This window comes from Saccopteryx bilineata, chromosome 9 (genome assembly GCF_036850765.1).
Source record: "Saccopteryx bilineata isolate mSacBil1 chromosome 9, mSacBil1_pri_phased_curated, whole genome shotgun sequence".
In the NCBI taxonomy this organism is placed as follows: Eukaryota; Metazoa; Chordata; class Mammalia; order Chiroptera; family Emballonuridae; genus Saccopteryx; species Saccopteryx bilineata.
Window position 1 is genome coordinate 44,000,728 of NC_089498.1, and position 17,328 is coordinate 44,018,055.

Consider the following 17,328-nt stretch of genomic DNA (forward strand, 5'->3'; position numbering starts at 1 on the left):
CTCTTTAATCTCTTCCTCCATTTCCTCCCTCACAATCCCCTCCTCCGGTACCACTTCACTTATATCTATGTCCATGAGTCTCAGTTTTATATCCCACCTATGTTTGAAATCATATAGTTCTTAGCTTTTTCTGATTTACTTATTTCACTCAGTATAATGTTTTTTAGGTTCTCCATGTTATTGTAAATAGCAATATGATTTAAAAACAGCAATATGTCATTATTTCTTATGGCTGAGTAGTGTTACATTCTATATATGTACGACATCAAATTTATCCAGTCCTCTGTCAAGGGACACTTTGGTTGTTTCCATGTCTTGGCCACTGTGAACAATGCTGCAATGAACATGGGGGCACATGTGTCTTTATGTACCAATGTTTTCAAATTTGGGGGTAGATACCCAGTAGAGAGATTGCTGGGTCATATGGTAGTTTTATTCTTAATGTTTTGAGAAACTACCATACTTTCTTCCATAATGGCTGTATCAGTTTACATTCTCACCAGCAGTGAATGACAGTTTCTTTTCTTCCACAACCTCTCCAACACTTGTTCTTATGTGTTGTGTTGATAACAGCCAATCTTACAAGTGTGAGGTAGAATCTCATTGTAGTTTTTATTTGTATTTTTGGAATAGCTAGTAAGGATGAGCATTTTTTCATACATCTGTTGTCCATTTGTATGTCTTATTGAAAGAAATGTCTGTTCAAGCCCTTTCCCCATTTTTTGATCGGATTGTTTGCTTGATTGTTGCTGAGATTTGTGAGTTCTTTGGTTTGTTTGTTTTTTGTTTTTGTTTTTGTTTTTTTGTATTTTTCTGAAGTTGGAAACGAGGAGGCAGTCAGACAGACTCCCGCATGCGCCCGACCGGGATCCACCCAGCATGCCCACCAGGGGGCGATGCTCTGCCCATCTGGGGCATTGCTCTGTTGCGACCAGAGCCATTCTAGCGCCTGAGGCAGAGGCCATGGAGCCATCCTCAGCGCCTGGGCCAACTTTGCTCCAATGGAGCCTCAGCTGCGGGAGGGGAAAGAGAGGAAGGAGAGGGGGGGGTGTAGAAGCAGATGGGCGCTTCTCCTGTGTGCTCTGGCCAGGAATCAAACCCAGGACTCCTACACACCAGGCTGACACTCTACCACTGAGTCAACCGGCCAAGGCCAGATTTGTGAGTTCTTTGTATATTTTGGATATTAACCCCTTATCGGAGCTGTTGTTTGCAAATATCATTTCCCATTTAGTTGACTGCTTGTTTGGCTTGCTGTCAGTTTCTTTTGCTGTGCAGAACCTTTTTAGTTTGATATAGTCCCATCCATTTATTTTTGCCTTTACTTCCCTTGCTTTTGGGGTCAAATTCAAAAATTATAATCTACAGCCAAGGTCCATGAGTTTAGTACCTATGTTTTCTTCTATGTAATTTATTGTTTCAGATCTTATATTTAGGGCTTTGATCCATTTTAAATTAATTTTTGTGCATGGGGACAAACTGTAGTCAAGTTTCATTCCTTTGCTTGTGGCTTTCCAATTTTCCCAGAACCATTTATTGAAGAGGCTTTCTTTTCTCCTTTCTGTATTTTTATCTCCCTTCTCAAGGATTATTTGTCATATATATGTGTTTTTATCTCTGGGCTTTCGATTCTGTTCCATTGGTCTGTATGTCTATTTTTCTTCCAGTACCATTCTGTTTTGATTATAGTGGCTCTTTAGTATAATTTCAGACAGATAGTGTAATACTTTATTTTTTTTTCCTCTCAGGATTGTTTTGGCTATTTGGGGTTTTTATGGTTCCACACAGCTCTGGTGATCAATTGTTCTTTTTCTTTAAAAAATGATGTTAGGGGCCCTGGCCGGTTGGCTCAGCGGTAGAGCGTCGGCCTGGCGTGCGGGGGACCCGGGTTCAATTCCCGGCCAGGGCACATAGGAGAAGCGCCCATTTGCTTCTCCACCCCCCCTCCTTCCTTTCTGTCTCTCTCTTCCCCTCCCGCAGCCAAGGCTCAATTGGAGCAAAGATGGCCCAGGCGCTGGGGATGGCTCCTTGGCCTCTGCCCCAGGCGCTAGAGTGGCTCTGGTCGCGGCAGAGCGACGCCCCAGAGGGGCAGAGCATCGCCCCTGGTGGGCGTGCCGGGTGGATCCTGGTCGGGTGCGTGCGAGAGTCTGTCTGACTGTCTCTCCCCGTTTCCGGCTTCAAAAAATTACAAAAAAAAAAAAAATGACGTTAGGATTTTGATGTGGATTGTATTAAATTTGTATATTTATTCTAGGGAGACAAGGCTGGGACAATAGTAGCAAATCAAAAAATGTGATTTATCACATAAACAAAATGAAGGATTAAAATCACATGATTATATCAATAAATGCAGAAAAATCATTTGATAAAACCCAGCACCATTTATAATCAAAACTCTCAGCAAAGTGGGAATATAGGGAACATACCTCAACATAATGAAGGCCATCTATGACAAACCAACAGCCAATATCATACTCAATGGGCAAAAATTAAAAGCAATCCCATTAAGATCAGAAACAAGACAGGGGTGTCCCCTTTCACCACTCTTATTCAACATAGTTCTGGAAGTCCTAGCCACAGGATTCAGAAAAGGAAAAGAAATAAAAGCTATCCAAATTGGAAAAGAAGTAAAACTTTCATTATTTGTTAGTGATGTGATACTATACATAGAAAAACCTAAAGTCTCAGTAAAAAAAGTACTAGACCTGATAAATGAATGTGGCAATGTGGCTGGGTATAAAGTTAATATTCAGAAATCAGTGGGATTTTTATGCACCAATAATGAATTGTCAGAAAGAGAAATTAAGAAAGCAGTCCCCTTCACTATTGCAACAACAACAACAATAATAATAAAATATGTAGGAATAAATTTAACCAGTTATTTAAAAGACTTGTAGTTCAAAAATTATAAGACATTGGAAAAAGAAATCAAGGAAGATACAAACAAGTTGAAACGTATACCATATTCATGAGTAGGAAGAATTAACATCATTAAAATGTCTACTACCTGAAGCAATTTTTAGATTCAGTGCAATTTCTTTTAAAACACCAATGGCATACTTCACAGATCTAGAACAAATATTCCAAAAATTTATATGGAACCATAAAAGAACTCAAATAGCCTCCACAATCTTGAAAATGAAAAACAAAGTAAAAAAGATCACACTTCCTGATATCAAGTTATACTACAACATCATTGTAACAGAGTATAGTTACAACAGCTTGGTACAGCATAAGAACGGGCATGCAGATTAATGGAACAGAACAGAGAACCCAGAAATAAACCTACACCTTTAAAGCCAATTGATATTTGACAAAGGAGGTAAGAGCATACAATGGAGTAAAAACAGTCTCTTTAATAAATGGTGTTGGAAAAATTGAACTGGAACATGCAAAAAAAAACGAAACTAGACCACCAGTTCACAGCATTCACAAAAGCAAACTCAAAATGAATAAAAGACTTAAATGTAAGTCTAGAAACCATAAAAATCTTGGAAAAAAACAGGCAGTAAACTCTCCAGTATCTCTCATAGCAATATTTTTACCAATATATCTCCAATTTTTGCCAATATATTTCCAGTGCAGGAAAGAGAACCTCCTGCACTGCTGGAGGGAATGCAGACTGGTGCAGCCACTGTGGAAAACAGTATGTCATTTCCTCTATAAATTAAAAATGGAACTGCCTTTTGACCAGCTATTCCAGTTCTAGGAATATATCCTAAAAATCCTGAAACACTAATTCAAATGGAGATATGCACCACCGTGTTTATTGCAGCATTGTTTACAATAGCTAAGATCTGAAAACGTCCCAAGTGTCAATCAGTGGTCGAGTGGATAAAAAAGCTATAGTACAGATGGTATGCACAATGGAATACTATGTGGCTGTGAAAAAGAAGGAAATCTTACCTTTTGTGATGGCATAGATAGACCTGGAGCTTATTATGCTAAGTGAAATAAGCCAGCCCAAGAAATACAAATATCATATGATCTCACTTACATGTGTGTTGCAAACCTGCGTGACTAGTATCTTCAGGTTCCCAGCAAGAATGGTGTGAAATTAAGAAAAATACACTTAAAGAATTAAAGAATAAATGATGGGGTTGGGAGGGCTCTGGAATTACTGCTGGCAGAAAAAAACCGCCCTAGCAGAAAAACATGGCTGCCGTCAAACACTGCATCTTCCTTTAATTACAGGGCAAAGTGGGACATTAGCAAATCAATAAGATCTTTTCTGATTACAGTTTCCAAGGCAATCCAAGAATACCACCAAGTGCAGAAAACCCCCACCAATACATAAACATCCTAACTTTACACAAAGAAGCCAGTCTTTCCTTCTGGGGAACATGGGGGGCAGGACAAGCATCACAGCTAACATGGAGGTATGAGGAAGGGCTTATACCAAGAGCTGGTATTTTGCCTGATCACTTTGGGCTCTGTTTACTTTTTCCTGTTCCTCTTGGTCATTATAGACCTTAACAGCCATGCTCAGATTTTAGTCAGGGCAGTTTTTGAGAGGGACAAAAGAAGGATGAGACTAAACAAAATTCTTTCTCAAAAAATCTCGAGGTGGCCACATGAAAATTTTGTATAGCCATATCCAAACAGGCATCCCCCGCCTTAATTTCCAGGCAAAGAATAGGAAAGAAACAAAGTGATATTGCAGCTAAAACATTAAAGAAAATCAAATAATAACAAGAAAAAGCTGTAACTTTCCTAATACCTAAGTCTTCTATTCATTCTCAAATTCTAACAGCTGCTGCAACTGGCAGCCCGGATTGATTATGCTGAGATTTCTCTACCTCAATTTTAGCTGAGCTACAAACTTAGTTAACAGGGCGGGGAAGGCTCTGTTATCTGTTTCCCTGAATCATCTGCCCTTCTGCAGTAGCCACTGCCCGTCAGGGCCTGACCCAGCTGCCTTTGCTACAACATTGGAAACAAGATCCATGGGCAGAAGTACTTCCCTGACCTTCCTTCTTTCGTTTGTTCATTTATCAAACAATCCTGGAAGCCTCTCTTTAAGCGCTGTGGCAAAAGCAAGACTTTGCATATGTGACGTCCCAACATCGGCGCATATTCTGATATAGTCCCCTGTGTATCTTTCTTCTTGCGGTGAGGCCGAAGTGCAGCCTGGCCAACAGAATTAGCATTTTCATTGCTAACTGTTTTACTAAACTCCTTCCTACTTCTTTGTCTACCACTATTCTTTCAACTGCCTGAATCAGCCGTGAAACAAATTCTTGAAATGGCTCATCAGCACCTTGCCTAATTTTGCTTAATTCCTCTGTTTTGGCCCCTGTCTCTCGAGCCTGATCTAAAGATTGTTGGAGCGGGGATTTCCCAGAGTTTGAGCTATAGACTCTGGAAGCAACACCATAAGGGCACAGAGAAGCAGAGGGTTGAGCATTATTATCTCCCAAGTCATCCTCAGACTCCAAGTTCTTCTCATATTTACATTCTTCTATTTCTGCCTCACTCTGATTAAACAACATTTTCTCCTCAAATAAAAACATTTGTACAAAAAGACCCTAATTGTCCCATAATTTATTACTCCCGATTATACAGTGTGTCTGTAAAGTCATGGTGCACTTTTGACCGGTCACAGGAAAGCAACAAAAGACAATAGAAATGTGAAATCTGCACCAAATAAAAGGAAAACTCTCCCAGTTTCATACCTATTCAATGCAGTTCAATGTGGGCTCACGCACAGATTTTTTTAGGGCTCCTTAGGTAGCTATCCTGTATAGCCTCTACAGACTCATCACTGACTGATGGCCTACCAGAACGGGGTTTCTCCACCAAACTGCCGGTTTCCTTCAACTGCTTATCCCGCCGAGTAATGTTATTCCTATGTGGTGGCGCTTCCTTATAAACGCGCCGATATTTCTGTTGCACTTTGGTCATGGATTCGAATTTAGCGAGCCACTGAACTTTCCTCTGTACCGTCCACATCTCGACTGGCATGGCCATGGGCTGCTCCGCTGTATACAGTGTTACATCATCATCTGCGCATGCGCACATGCTGCCACATCATCCTACAGAAACTGGGAGGATTTTCCTTTTATTTGGTGCAGATTTCACATTTCTATCATCTTTTGTTGCTTTCCTGTGACCTGTCAAAAGTGCACCATGACTTTATGGGCACACTGTACTTTCCCCCAAAACTCTGCCCCAAGGCTTTACTTCTCAAAAGCTTTACTTACTTGCACACACTTGGGTAGTTCCATCACCTTCCTTTAGTTTAGTACTCCCTTTCTCGAGTCCCTGGTTCAAGCGCCACTTGTCACGAACCTGCACAATTAGTATCTTTAGGTCCCAAGCGAGAATGGTGCAGAATTAAGAAAAATACACTTAAAGCCTAACCAGGCGGTGGCGCAGTGGATAAAGTATCGGACAGGGATGTGGAGGACCCAGGTTCGAGACCTCAAGGTCGCCAGCTTGAGCATAGGCTCATCTGGTTTGAGCAAAGCTCACCAGCTTGGACCCAAGGTCGCTGGCTCGAGCAAGGGGTCACTCAGTCTGCTGAAGGCCCGTGGTCAAGGCACATATGAGAAAGCAATCAATGAACAACTAAGGTGTTGCAACGAAAAACTGATGATTGATGCTTCTCATCTCTCTCCGTTCCTGTCTGTCTGTCCCTCTCTCTGACTCTCTTTCTGTCTCTGTGAAAAAAGAAAAAAGAAAGAAAAATACACTTAAAGAATTAAAGAATAAAAGATGGGGTCAAGAGGGCTCTACAATTACTGTTGGCAGAAAAAAGCCGCATATGAGACTAAGAGACATTGATAAGAGTGTGGTGGTTAGGGGGGAGGGGGGAGAGGGAGAGGGGAAGGGGGAGGAGGAGGGGCACAAAGAAAACTAGATAGAAGGTGACAGAGGACAATCTGACTTTGGGTGATGGATATGCAACATAATTGAGTGACAAGATAACCTGGACATGTTATCTTTGAATATATATATCCTGATTTATTGATGTCACCCCATTAAAAAAATAAAATTATTAAAAGAAAAAAAAAAGGGCAAAGTGGGACATTAGCAAATCAATAAGATCTTTTCTGATTACAGTTTCCAAGGCAATCCAAGAATACCACCAAGTGCAGAAAACCCCCACCAATACATAAACATCCTAACTTTACATAAATAAGCCAGTCTTTCCTTCTGGGGAACATGGAGGGCAGGATGAGCATCACAGCTAACATGGAGGTGTGGGGAAGAGCTTAGCTTTCTGCAAGCAAGGGGTGGGGGGTTGAGCAGACTGTCAGTTTAAGCCAGTTCCCCACACCTCTGTCCCCCAGAAATCCAGACTCTAAAAACCCTGTTGATTTTTCAGTCCCTGACATATGTGGAATCTAATGAACATGGTGAACTGAGGAACAAAATAGAGGCAGAAGCGGGGTCATGGGGAGCAGAGGGACAGCAGTCAGAGGGAAGGGGGGTGAGGGGATGGGATCAGAGGTGAAGGGATTTGCCCAGTTAGATATACATAACACATGATACTGATAATAGGACAGCAAATCCAAAAGGGAAGGTGGACAGGGAGTAAGGGGAAAGGGTGGCAAAGACAGTATAATGGGGGGCACATCGTTGAGGGGTAAGGGTGTTATATTGAGTGAGACACTAGAATCCATGTTAACACAATAAATTTAAAAATTAAATAAAAAATAAATAAGTAAATAAAATAAAAATAATGTTTTAATAAAATAAATAAAAATTAAGCCCTGGGTGGATAGCTCAGTTATTTGGAGCATCATCCCAAAGCGCCAGGGTTGCTGGTTTGATTCCCCAGTCAAGGCACATACAGGAGCAGCTGGAGGTTCCTGTCTCTTTCTCTCCCCTGCCTCTCTAAGAAAAAAGGATGCTCTCTTTGTCTTTAAGCATTGCTATTTTAATTATGCTTTTTCTTGGTGAGGTAGCTTTAGTTTCATCTTGTTTGGGACTCTCTGCACTTCCTGGACAGGTGTGTCTTTTTCTTGACCAGGTTAGGGAAGTTTTCAGGCATTATTTCTTTAAATACATTCTGATCTCTTTTCTCTCCTCCTTCTGATGACCCCATAATGCATATCTTGTTATGCTTTCATGTTGTCCCAGAGGTCCCTTAAATTATCCTTTTTTTTTTCTTTTTGCTGCTCTAAATGGATATTTTCGGCTATCTTGTCTTCCAAATCACTGATTCAATCCTCTACTTCATGTAGCCTACTGTTGACTCTTTCTAGTGTATTCTTCAATTCACATATTGTATTCTTCATTTCTGACATTTTTTGTTTGTCTTTTTTTAGACCATTAAATTTAACAGGGTGACATTGGTCAACCAGAGTACATAGATTTAGAGAAAACATCTCCACATTATTTATACAGTCAATTATGCTTCTTTTATGCCTTCTACCTTTTCAAGTTCCCACTGAATGAATTCATTCTTCCGTGATCAGACTAGATCGTGCGCGTTCAGGGTGGTATGGCCGTAGACGAATGAATTCATTCTTAACCTACATTCCTTGAGACTTTTTTATACCCTTTGTTTTGAACTCTGTATCTAGTAGATTGCTTGTGTCCATTTCATTTAGTTTTTTTTTTTCTTGGTAGTTTCTCCTGTTCTTTAATTTGGGGCATTTTTTTTATCTCCCCATTTGGTTACCTCTGTGTACATGTTTCATCAGTGTACTGTGCATATCTGCCCTGCCTCCCAGTCTTGGTATAGTGTTTTTATATAGTAGGTACCTTATGGGGCTCAGTGGCACAATCTCCTTGATCACCTGAGCTAAGTGATCCAGGAATGTCTCTTATGTGGATTATGCGAACCCTCCCACTGTATGTGGGTTTTTATTACTGCTGACCTGTCACAGGTAGGGTTGACCTTCCAGTTGGCTATTGTTTATGACCTGCTATGCAGCACTGACCCCACGAAGTGAGATTCTCTGTAGTAGGGTCTGTGCTTGCCAAGATCTCCCTTTGGGTCTGCTGCTTTTGGAGCTAATTGAATTCTTCCCTGATATGTTGTGAGTCATTCTTGGCAGGGACTCTGGTGCAGGTCCATGTCAGGCACTGCCTGTGACCAGCATTGGGCTACCTGTTTGGAGCTACAAAGTGATTCACAATTTGTGCCTGCTTTAGCTGGTCCTGAGGAGTGCATGCGAGGGGCCAAGCTGTGCCCCAGGGCTGGTTTCTGCCAGCACCAAGCCCCAGGGCAGATCAACAGAAGACACCCTGAGGTTCACCTCTGACTGCTTGCTGACTGTTAGACTCAGTCACTGGAAGAGCCTCTGGCAGTGTGCAAGTTGCATGAAGTAAGTTCTTAGTGAGTCAGCTGGTAGGAGCAAGTGGTGTTCACTAGATTTATACATATTTAAACTCAGGACCATGCTGGGTCTGAGGCCATTCTGCAAAAGTCTCAGGGTACACTAAGGCCAGCTGCCACTGCTGGGTGTTTGTGTACCTTTGTGGCAAGTTGAGGTCTCAGTAAGTCATTAGATTGAGGTCACTAGAGTTCATCAGATTTAAACAGCAGAAGATTTTGACTTGTGAAGGGAGGGAACAGTGGTGCCAGTCAGGCATGCAAAGGAGAAATGGTCCCTGTGCTAGAGCCATGCCACCTAGTTTCTCCTTTATTCTTCTTGAAACTCTTCAAGAATCTTCCAGGAGAGTCTGCATTGTGGGGCCAGGCTGGCACAGATTGTGAGCTTATAATATCAGGGCCACTGGGAATTGGAAGGGTGGGGCTAATGGGTTTCCCATGTGGGAAATCTTTCTTTGGCACACAGTGGGGGAGCCTGAGAGCCACACACTCAGTTTCTGACACCCCTTGAATCCACCCAGACCTCTATACCATGTACCCAGGCAGCTGTCTCCTCTGCAAGGCATGAGCTCTGCAGGGCACATCAACAGGGACTTGAGAGGGTGGGGCTAGTGCATTCCTCCAGGCGGATGCAGTATGGAAGGAAGTGCTCGACGTAGCAAAGATGTGCAGTGTGGGAGAGGGACTCAGCACAGGGGTCCTGACAGCTGTTCCTTCAGCTCTCTGCTTGGAGCCACACAACCTAGTCTGTCCTTGCACTACTCCAGTCGGCTCCAATTTGCCCTCCCTCTGCCAGAGCCCAGGGTAAGTGGCTAGACCAAGACTTTGTTTGCTGGTTCTTTAAGAGGGCGCTTAGGTTTCTAGCAGACTGCTGTCTCTCCTTGGAGGACAGAATCTCCACTGATTTTCATAACCAGGTATATGGGCTCTTCATTGCAGCTCTTGCACTTTGGGCTTGCGGGCTCAGCCTGGGGTTGAAACCCCATACTTCTCAGGGGAATACTTTGCATCTGGGGTATGCCTCCAGATTCTCGACTGCCCACATATGGGTATGGGGCCAGCCCTTTTCACATCTCCACTTTTCCTAATCTTGATGTGGCTTCTTTTGTAAATCCTTAGTTTTTCAGGTTGATATATAATTTAGTTGTTATCACAGTTTGGAACTGGAAGGAGGCAAGTATAACTGCCACCTACTTCACTGCCATTTTGGGGTTTATATTTGTGTCAGTTTTTGACTGATACGTGAATGACAAAATTAGGAGTATGCAAAACAGTTGATAAAACTATTGTAGTAATCATAACCTTTTACCATACAAACAACTGTAAACCTACTTTTGCCTACCCTGTGTATTCTAATACTATATGCATTATTGTGATAGCATATTTTATTCTTTTTCAGTGGAAATTATTGAACAAGTTGATTTTTATTATAATTTTTAATTTAATATCATATGGTATTAATGTTCTTAGCCCTGATTTTTTGTTTACATTTGCTCCTTCAATCTCTTGCTTTTTTCTCAAATATCTTAATATTGGAGTTCAGCTCTTTTTTCTTCCCTTTCTCTATACTCATTCTCTTGGTAATATAATCTCCTCAAATACTATCTATATGCTGGTAACTCCCAATTTTAAATCTCTAATCCACAACACCTCTATCTTAAATTCAGTCTTATGTGTCCATCTGTCTTTTCCAACATTTGCATTTCAAAAGTCAAAAAACACTTTAAAATGTATTATGTTAAAGATGACCTCACTATCTAAACCTGCTGAAGATGGCATTCCCCATTACTGTTGGCTTTTTCATCCTTCCATTGCTCAGACCATAACTTTGAAGACATGGTAGTCTCATCTCTATTACATTTCATTGCCAATCTCTATTAGGATATGTTCTTGGCTTTGCCTACAAAATACACCTAGTATCTGATCACCTTGCTACACTTCCATTGATATCTTTCTGGTCTAAGCATCATCATGTCTCACCATGATTATTATAATAATAGGTCCCCTTGTTTCTTGCCTTACCTCCTAACTTCCACTGTTGTCATTAGTCAGTAATTAGATATCACTCCTCTACTCAACAACTCTTGTGGCTCTCCATCCACTCAGATTAAAAGCCAAATTCCTTAGGATGCCTGTAATGCTTAATTAATCTGGTTATTCTTTACTTTGTATCTCCTACTATTCCCTCTTCCCCAGCCATACTGGCTTTCTTCTTATTCCTCAAACATAAGAAATAAGCTTCTACTTTTAGGGTGTTTCTTTGGCCAGATGTGTAAGTAACTTTCTCCAAATATCTACGTAACCAATTTCTTCACTTCTTTCAAATTTTCCTTAAATTAGATGTTAACTTAGATTCACTAAGAGCGATGTCAAAAAGTTGACTGCCTGTGTTTTTTTTTCTAAGAGTTTTATAGTTTCAAATATTAACATTTAAGACTGTAATCCATTTTGAGTTTATTTTTAGATATTGTGTATGAAGGTGGTCTAGATTTATTTTTTGTATATATCTGGCCAGTTTTCCCAACACCATCTATTGAAGAAGTTGTCTTAACCTCATTGTATATTTTTGCCTCCTTTGTTATAGAATAATTGACCATGTAGGCATGGGTGTATTTCTGGGCTCTCTTCTGTTCCACTGATCTTTGTGTTAATTTTTATACCAATACTATGCTTTTCTCATTACTATCACTTTGTAGTATAGTTTGAAGTCAAGTAGCATGATTCTCCAATTTTGTTCCTTCTCAAGATTGCTGTGGCCGTTCAGGGTCTTCTGTGGTTTTGTATAAATTTTAGGATTTTTTTTCTAGTTCTGTGAACCATTGGTATTTTGATAAGAATTGCATTGAATCTGTGGATTATTTTGGGTAGCAACAGTGTTAATGTTTTTTTTTTTATCCATGAACACATTCTTTTCATTTATTGTAGCCTCAACTTCTTATAGTTTTCAAGTACAGGTCTTTTACTAACTTGTTTAAATTTTTTTCCTGAGTATTTTATTCTTTTTGATATAATTGTAAATGGAATTATTTTCTTAATTTCTATTTCTGGCATTAGTGGTGTATACAATGCAACCAATTTCTGAACATTAATTTTTTATCCTTCTACTTTACTGATTTATTAGTTCTAAAAGTTTTTTGTGGAAGCGTTAGGGTTCTCTATGGTATGCCATCTGCAGATAATGACAGTTTTACTTCTTCCTTTTCAATTTGGATGTCTTTTCTTGTCTGATTGCTGTGGCTTGAACTCCCAATGCTTTTTTAATAGAAGTGGTGAAAGTGAAGATCTTGTTCGTGTTCCTGATCTTAAAGAAAAAGCTTTCAGTTTTTCACCATTGAGTATGATGTTAGGTAAGGGTTTTTCACATGTGGTCTTTATGTTGAGATATGTTCCCTTTATTCCCACTTTACTGAGAGTTTTTATTCTATAATTTCTTCTTTACCTGAGATTTACCTTACTGATTTTTCTATACTTCTAATCATTCCTCCCCAAGCTTCTTACATTTAATTCTTTTCTTATACACTTCAGAACTATGAAAGCTAATGTGCTTATTGGTTTTATTTGCTATTAAATTCACATACTTTACTTTATGTACTTCATAAATGTACCTCCTGATTCATAATAGAGATGTCATTTTTTTCTTATAATTTTTTAGGCTGGGAATATGTGTGTGAGAGTGAAGAATTAACCCCAAATCAGGATACTTATGAAGCACAATCATCTCAGAAAATGACAGAAAAACTTACACTTACAAGCTGTTGCCTTGGGTATTCCAATTTGAGAGAGGATTGGAAATGTGAGGACCTATTTGAGAGGCAACCAATGAATCATAAGGCATATTTCAAAGAAGAGACAATCACTCCTGAAGAAGCCCTTGTTTATGAAAGAGGACAAGAATATAACAAACCTTGGCAAAGTTTCCATCTGAACACATTGCTTTGTATACAACAGATAATTCCAAAAGAGGAGAAAGTACATAAACATTACACACATAAGAAGAGCCTTAAAAAAGATTTAATGGCTATTAAGCCCAAGAATGTGTATACAGAGAAGAAACTTTTGAAATGTAATGACTGTGAAAAAGTTTTCAGCCAGAGTTCATCCCTTATTCTTCATCAAAGAACTCATACTGGAGAGAAACCCTATAAATGTGTACAATGTGGGAGAGCCTTCAGCCAGAGATCAAATCTTATTCAACATGAGAGGATTCATACTGGAGAGAAACCCTATGAATGTAAGGAATGTAGGAAAGCATTCATTCAGAATGCACACCTAACTCAACATCTGAGAGTTCATACTGGAGAAAAACCTTATGAATGTAAGGTGTGTAGGAAAGCTTTTAGCCAGTTTGCCTACCTTACTCAACATCAGAGAGTTCATACAGGAGAGAAACCCTACGAATGTACTGAATGTGGGAAAGCATTTAGCAATAGATCATCCATTGCTCAACACCAGAGAATTCATACTGGTGAGAAACCTTATGAATGTAATGTGTGTGGGAAAGCATTTAGCCTTCGTGCATACCTTACTGTACATCAGAGAATACATACTGGAGAGAAACCCTATAAATGTGTAGAATGTGGAAAGGCCTTCAGCCAGAATTCACACCTTGTTCAACATCAGAGAACTCATACTGGAGAAAAACCTTATAAATGTCAGGAATGTAAGAAAGCATTCAGCCAGAGTGCCTATCTTGCTCAACATCAAAGAATTCATACAGGAGAGAAACCCTATGAATGTATTAAATGTGGGAAGGCTTTCAGCAATGACTCATCCCTTACCCAGCATCAGAGAGTTCATACTGGAGAGAAACCTTATGAATGTAATGTGTGTGGAAAAGCTTTTAGGTACTGTGGGTCCCTTGCCCAACATCAGAGAATTCATACTGGAGAGAAACCCTATGAATGTAAGGAATGCAAGAAAACCTTCAGGCAGCACGCACACCTTTCTCACCATAAGAGAACCCATCTTGGGGGGTCACTCACTTCCTAGTTCAATGAATGACCCAAGACCCTATTATAAATATTTCTGGAATTTATACTCTTCTCAATTATTAATGTTACCCTAGTCTAAGATGTATCTCACCTAGATCACTGCTATAGCTCATCTAACAAGCCTTCCTGTATCAGCTCTAGTTTCCTTGAATTTATTTTTCTCCATGCACCCAAAAGTTTTTTGAAGTGTAAGAATATATATATTGCTGCCTCCGGTTTAAACATTTTTGGCTTGCTATTGTTTTGCTGTTGTTGTTTTGTTTTGGGGGTTTCTTTGTTGTTGTTTTTAGCAAGTGAGACAGAGAGGGAGACAGATAGGTCCAGACAGACAGGAAGGAGAGAGATGAGAAGCATCAACTCTTCATTGTGGCACCTAGTTGCTCATTAATTGCTTTCCCATATGTGCCTTGACTGGTGTGCTAAAGCAGAGCAAGTGACCCCTTGCTCAAGCCAGCAACCTTGGGCTCAAGCCAGCAACCTTGGGCTTCAAGCCAGTGACCTTTGGGCTCAAGCCAATGACCATGGGTCATGTCTATGATCACGTGCTCAAGTCAGCAACCTTGGAGTTTCAAACCTGGATCCTCTGCGCCCCAGTCCGATGCCCTATCCACTGCATCACCACCTGGTCAGGAAGCTTGCTATTGTTCTTAAGTTAATGTCTACAACCTTTAAAATTGTCTATGAGGTGCTTTATTATCTGATTCTGATCACCTTATTTTATTTTAGTCTCCCTCTCTGGGCACTAAGCACTTTCCAGGATGAAAAGCTTGGTTCTAGAAATTTGCAGCTTTACCACTACTGTGGGATTGTGTGACTTTGAGTAACTTGCTTGAGTTATCTAAACCTCAGGATTTTCTGTAATTCTTAAAATAGGGATAATAAAGAATATTTCTAAAATACAGTATTAAATTGAATAATGTATGTTGTAAACCAATGCATATTAAGTAAGAATTTTACATATAAAGTACTTCATATAGTGCATTAAATATAACACATATTTAATAAGTAATGATAACTAGCATTTATTGTCAACTATGCACCAGGCATTCTTCTGAATACTCAACATATATTAAATTACTTATCCCTCATGGCTAAAACAAGAATCCTTAGTGGACATAGTAGTAGAACATTTCTGGGAAGCAACATGTCAGAATTGGGAAACCTAAAAATTTTAGAAGATAAATGAAATCTTTGTACTGCAGATGATTAATTTAATCAATAAAGATACAAGTAGTAGAAAGTAACACTTATAATCAGTTTTAGGAAGTTTCCAGATAATGAATTGTATAAACAACTTAAAATGGAGATTTACTGAGGATACAGCGCTTACATTTAGATAAAAAATAGAGTATTACAATTAGTTCCAAAGAACAACAAAACAAAACCCATAAACAAAACCTAGAAATTCATACTGTTTCATAAAAAGGCACCAGGCCCAGGTAGTTTTATGATTGAATGTAGGTAATTTTAAAGCATTTAAATTGTTTCATCTGTAGAAAAAGTGTAATGTTCATAAACATTTTAATCCAGTGATTGTAAAATTGAAATTGAAAGGGGACTTAGGGAAGAAAACTACTGATATGTATATATATATATTTCATTCAGTGAGTGTTGAGTAGCTACTATTTGCCAGGAACTGTCACTGTTTTAAGCATAAGGAGACAATGATGATCAATACAAAGACCATGTTCTCACGGAGTTACATTCCAGAGGTTAAGCATATTAATGATTAAATTCACACTCAGAAAACTGAAGAATAATGAAGTAAATTGAGTAATATAGTCTACACTGAAGGGACTCAAGATAACAAAGTTATTCCTTATTTCTAAGTCACAAATTTGCTGTACTTTGAACCCAAATTTTGAATGGGCCCTTTTGCCCTTTATTTTCACAACTTTCTTCTGAAATTCATCTATGAAGTAGAAAGTCATAAGAATTGCAAGAAAATTCTTGAGTCTGATCAATTTGTAGAAATTTTGCATATGATAAAATAGTTCATGCCAGTAAAGAAAGGATGGATTTGGGAATATTAGAATAATTGACTATATGCATCACTACTAGTAAGGGAAATGCAAATAAAACTACAATGGACTATTTCAGGATCATTACATTGGCAAAAGCATTACGTTGCCAATGATTAAAAAGATGTGCAGGAATAGAAATGTTCATACAGTGCTATTTGGAAGTAGTTGTGTTTAGGATAATTAGGCAAATAGTTGAGGATGTGGATACTCTTTGACCCAACAAATCCACACTTAAACCTCTACAGAGTCTCTCCTCATGTTCAGGAAGATGTACTTCAAGATCCACTTCAGCATTGTTTATGAGAATGAAAGTTAAAAACAATCAAAATAACCATTAGGGTGAATTGTAAGATAGAACTCAAGTTAAAATGAATTAACTAGATATACATCTATCAATATGGACAAGTCTCAAAAACAAAATTGAACTAGAGAGATTTTGTATGACATGGTGCCTCTTATTTACATAACATTTGAAAATGCAAATCGTTATTTTTTTCCATTGCTAAGTAACATAGAAATAGTGTAATGACATCGATGGGAATAATCAAATTCAAAACAGTGGTAACCTCTGGGGAGGGAGAATAATGAAACTGAGGAAAGGACAAAATAAATAATCATTTATTTCTTCAAAATATAAGTAAGTATGGCCAAGTCTTATGATTTGATAAAACTGATAATGGGTTTATAGATAAGTTCTTACTCTCTGTATTGTTTGTATATTTAAACTATTTCATAATAAAAAATATTTAAGTGATGTTTGCTTTTGTTAGTTTGTTGCAGGAAAATGATCCCAACAGACAACTAGAGAATCTATTAGTAGCCAGTGGACCAGGTAGAGTTAGTAGCACCAAAGCACAAGCCCCCCAAATTATATTATCTTACAGGTTATATACCTTCACAGTATCTAAGCAATGGGCATATGATTCATTTGATTTAGGTTCCCCAGGACTCAAGAAGAGGGGAGGGGAGGTTTCAGTGGAGTTAGTGTGGGGGAAGAGGTTTCCAGATCACTGGTCGTAGCTAC

At 39.1% G+C, this 17,328-nt stretch overlaps 1 protein-coding gene across 1 annotated transcript in view; it reads left to right on the top strand.

The window, feature by feature from the left end:
- Positions 1-16,969, top strand: part of ZNF570 (zinc finger protein 570) — a 42,985-nt gene extending 26,016 nt beyond the window's left edge. Inside the window, exon 5 of the mRNA XM_066242204.1 lies at positions 12,942-16,969. Coding sequence (XP_066098301.1) covers positions 12,942-14,278 — 1,337 coding nt within the window. The 3' untranslated portion in view covers positions 14,279-16,969. The remainder of the gene's footprint in view (positions 1-12,941) is intronic.
- Positions 16,970-17,328: the final 359 nt, after the last annotated feature.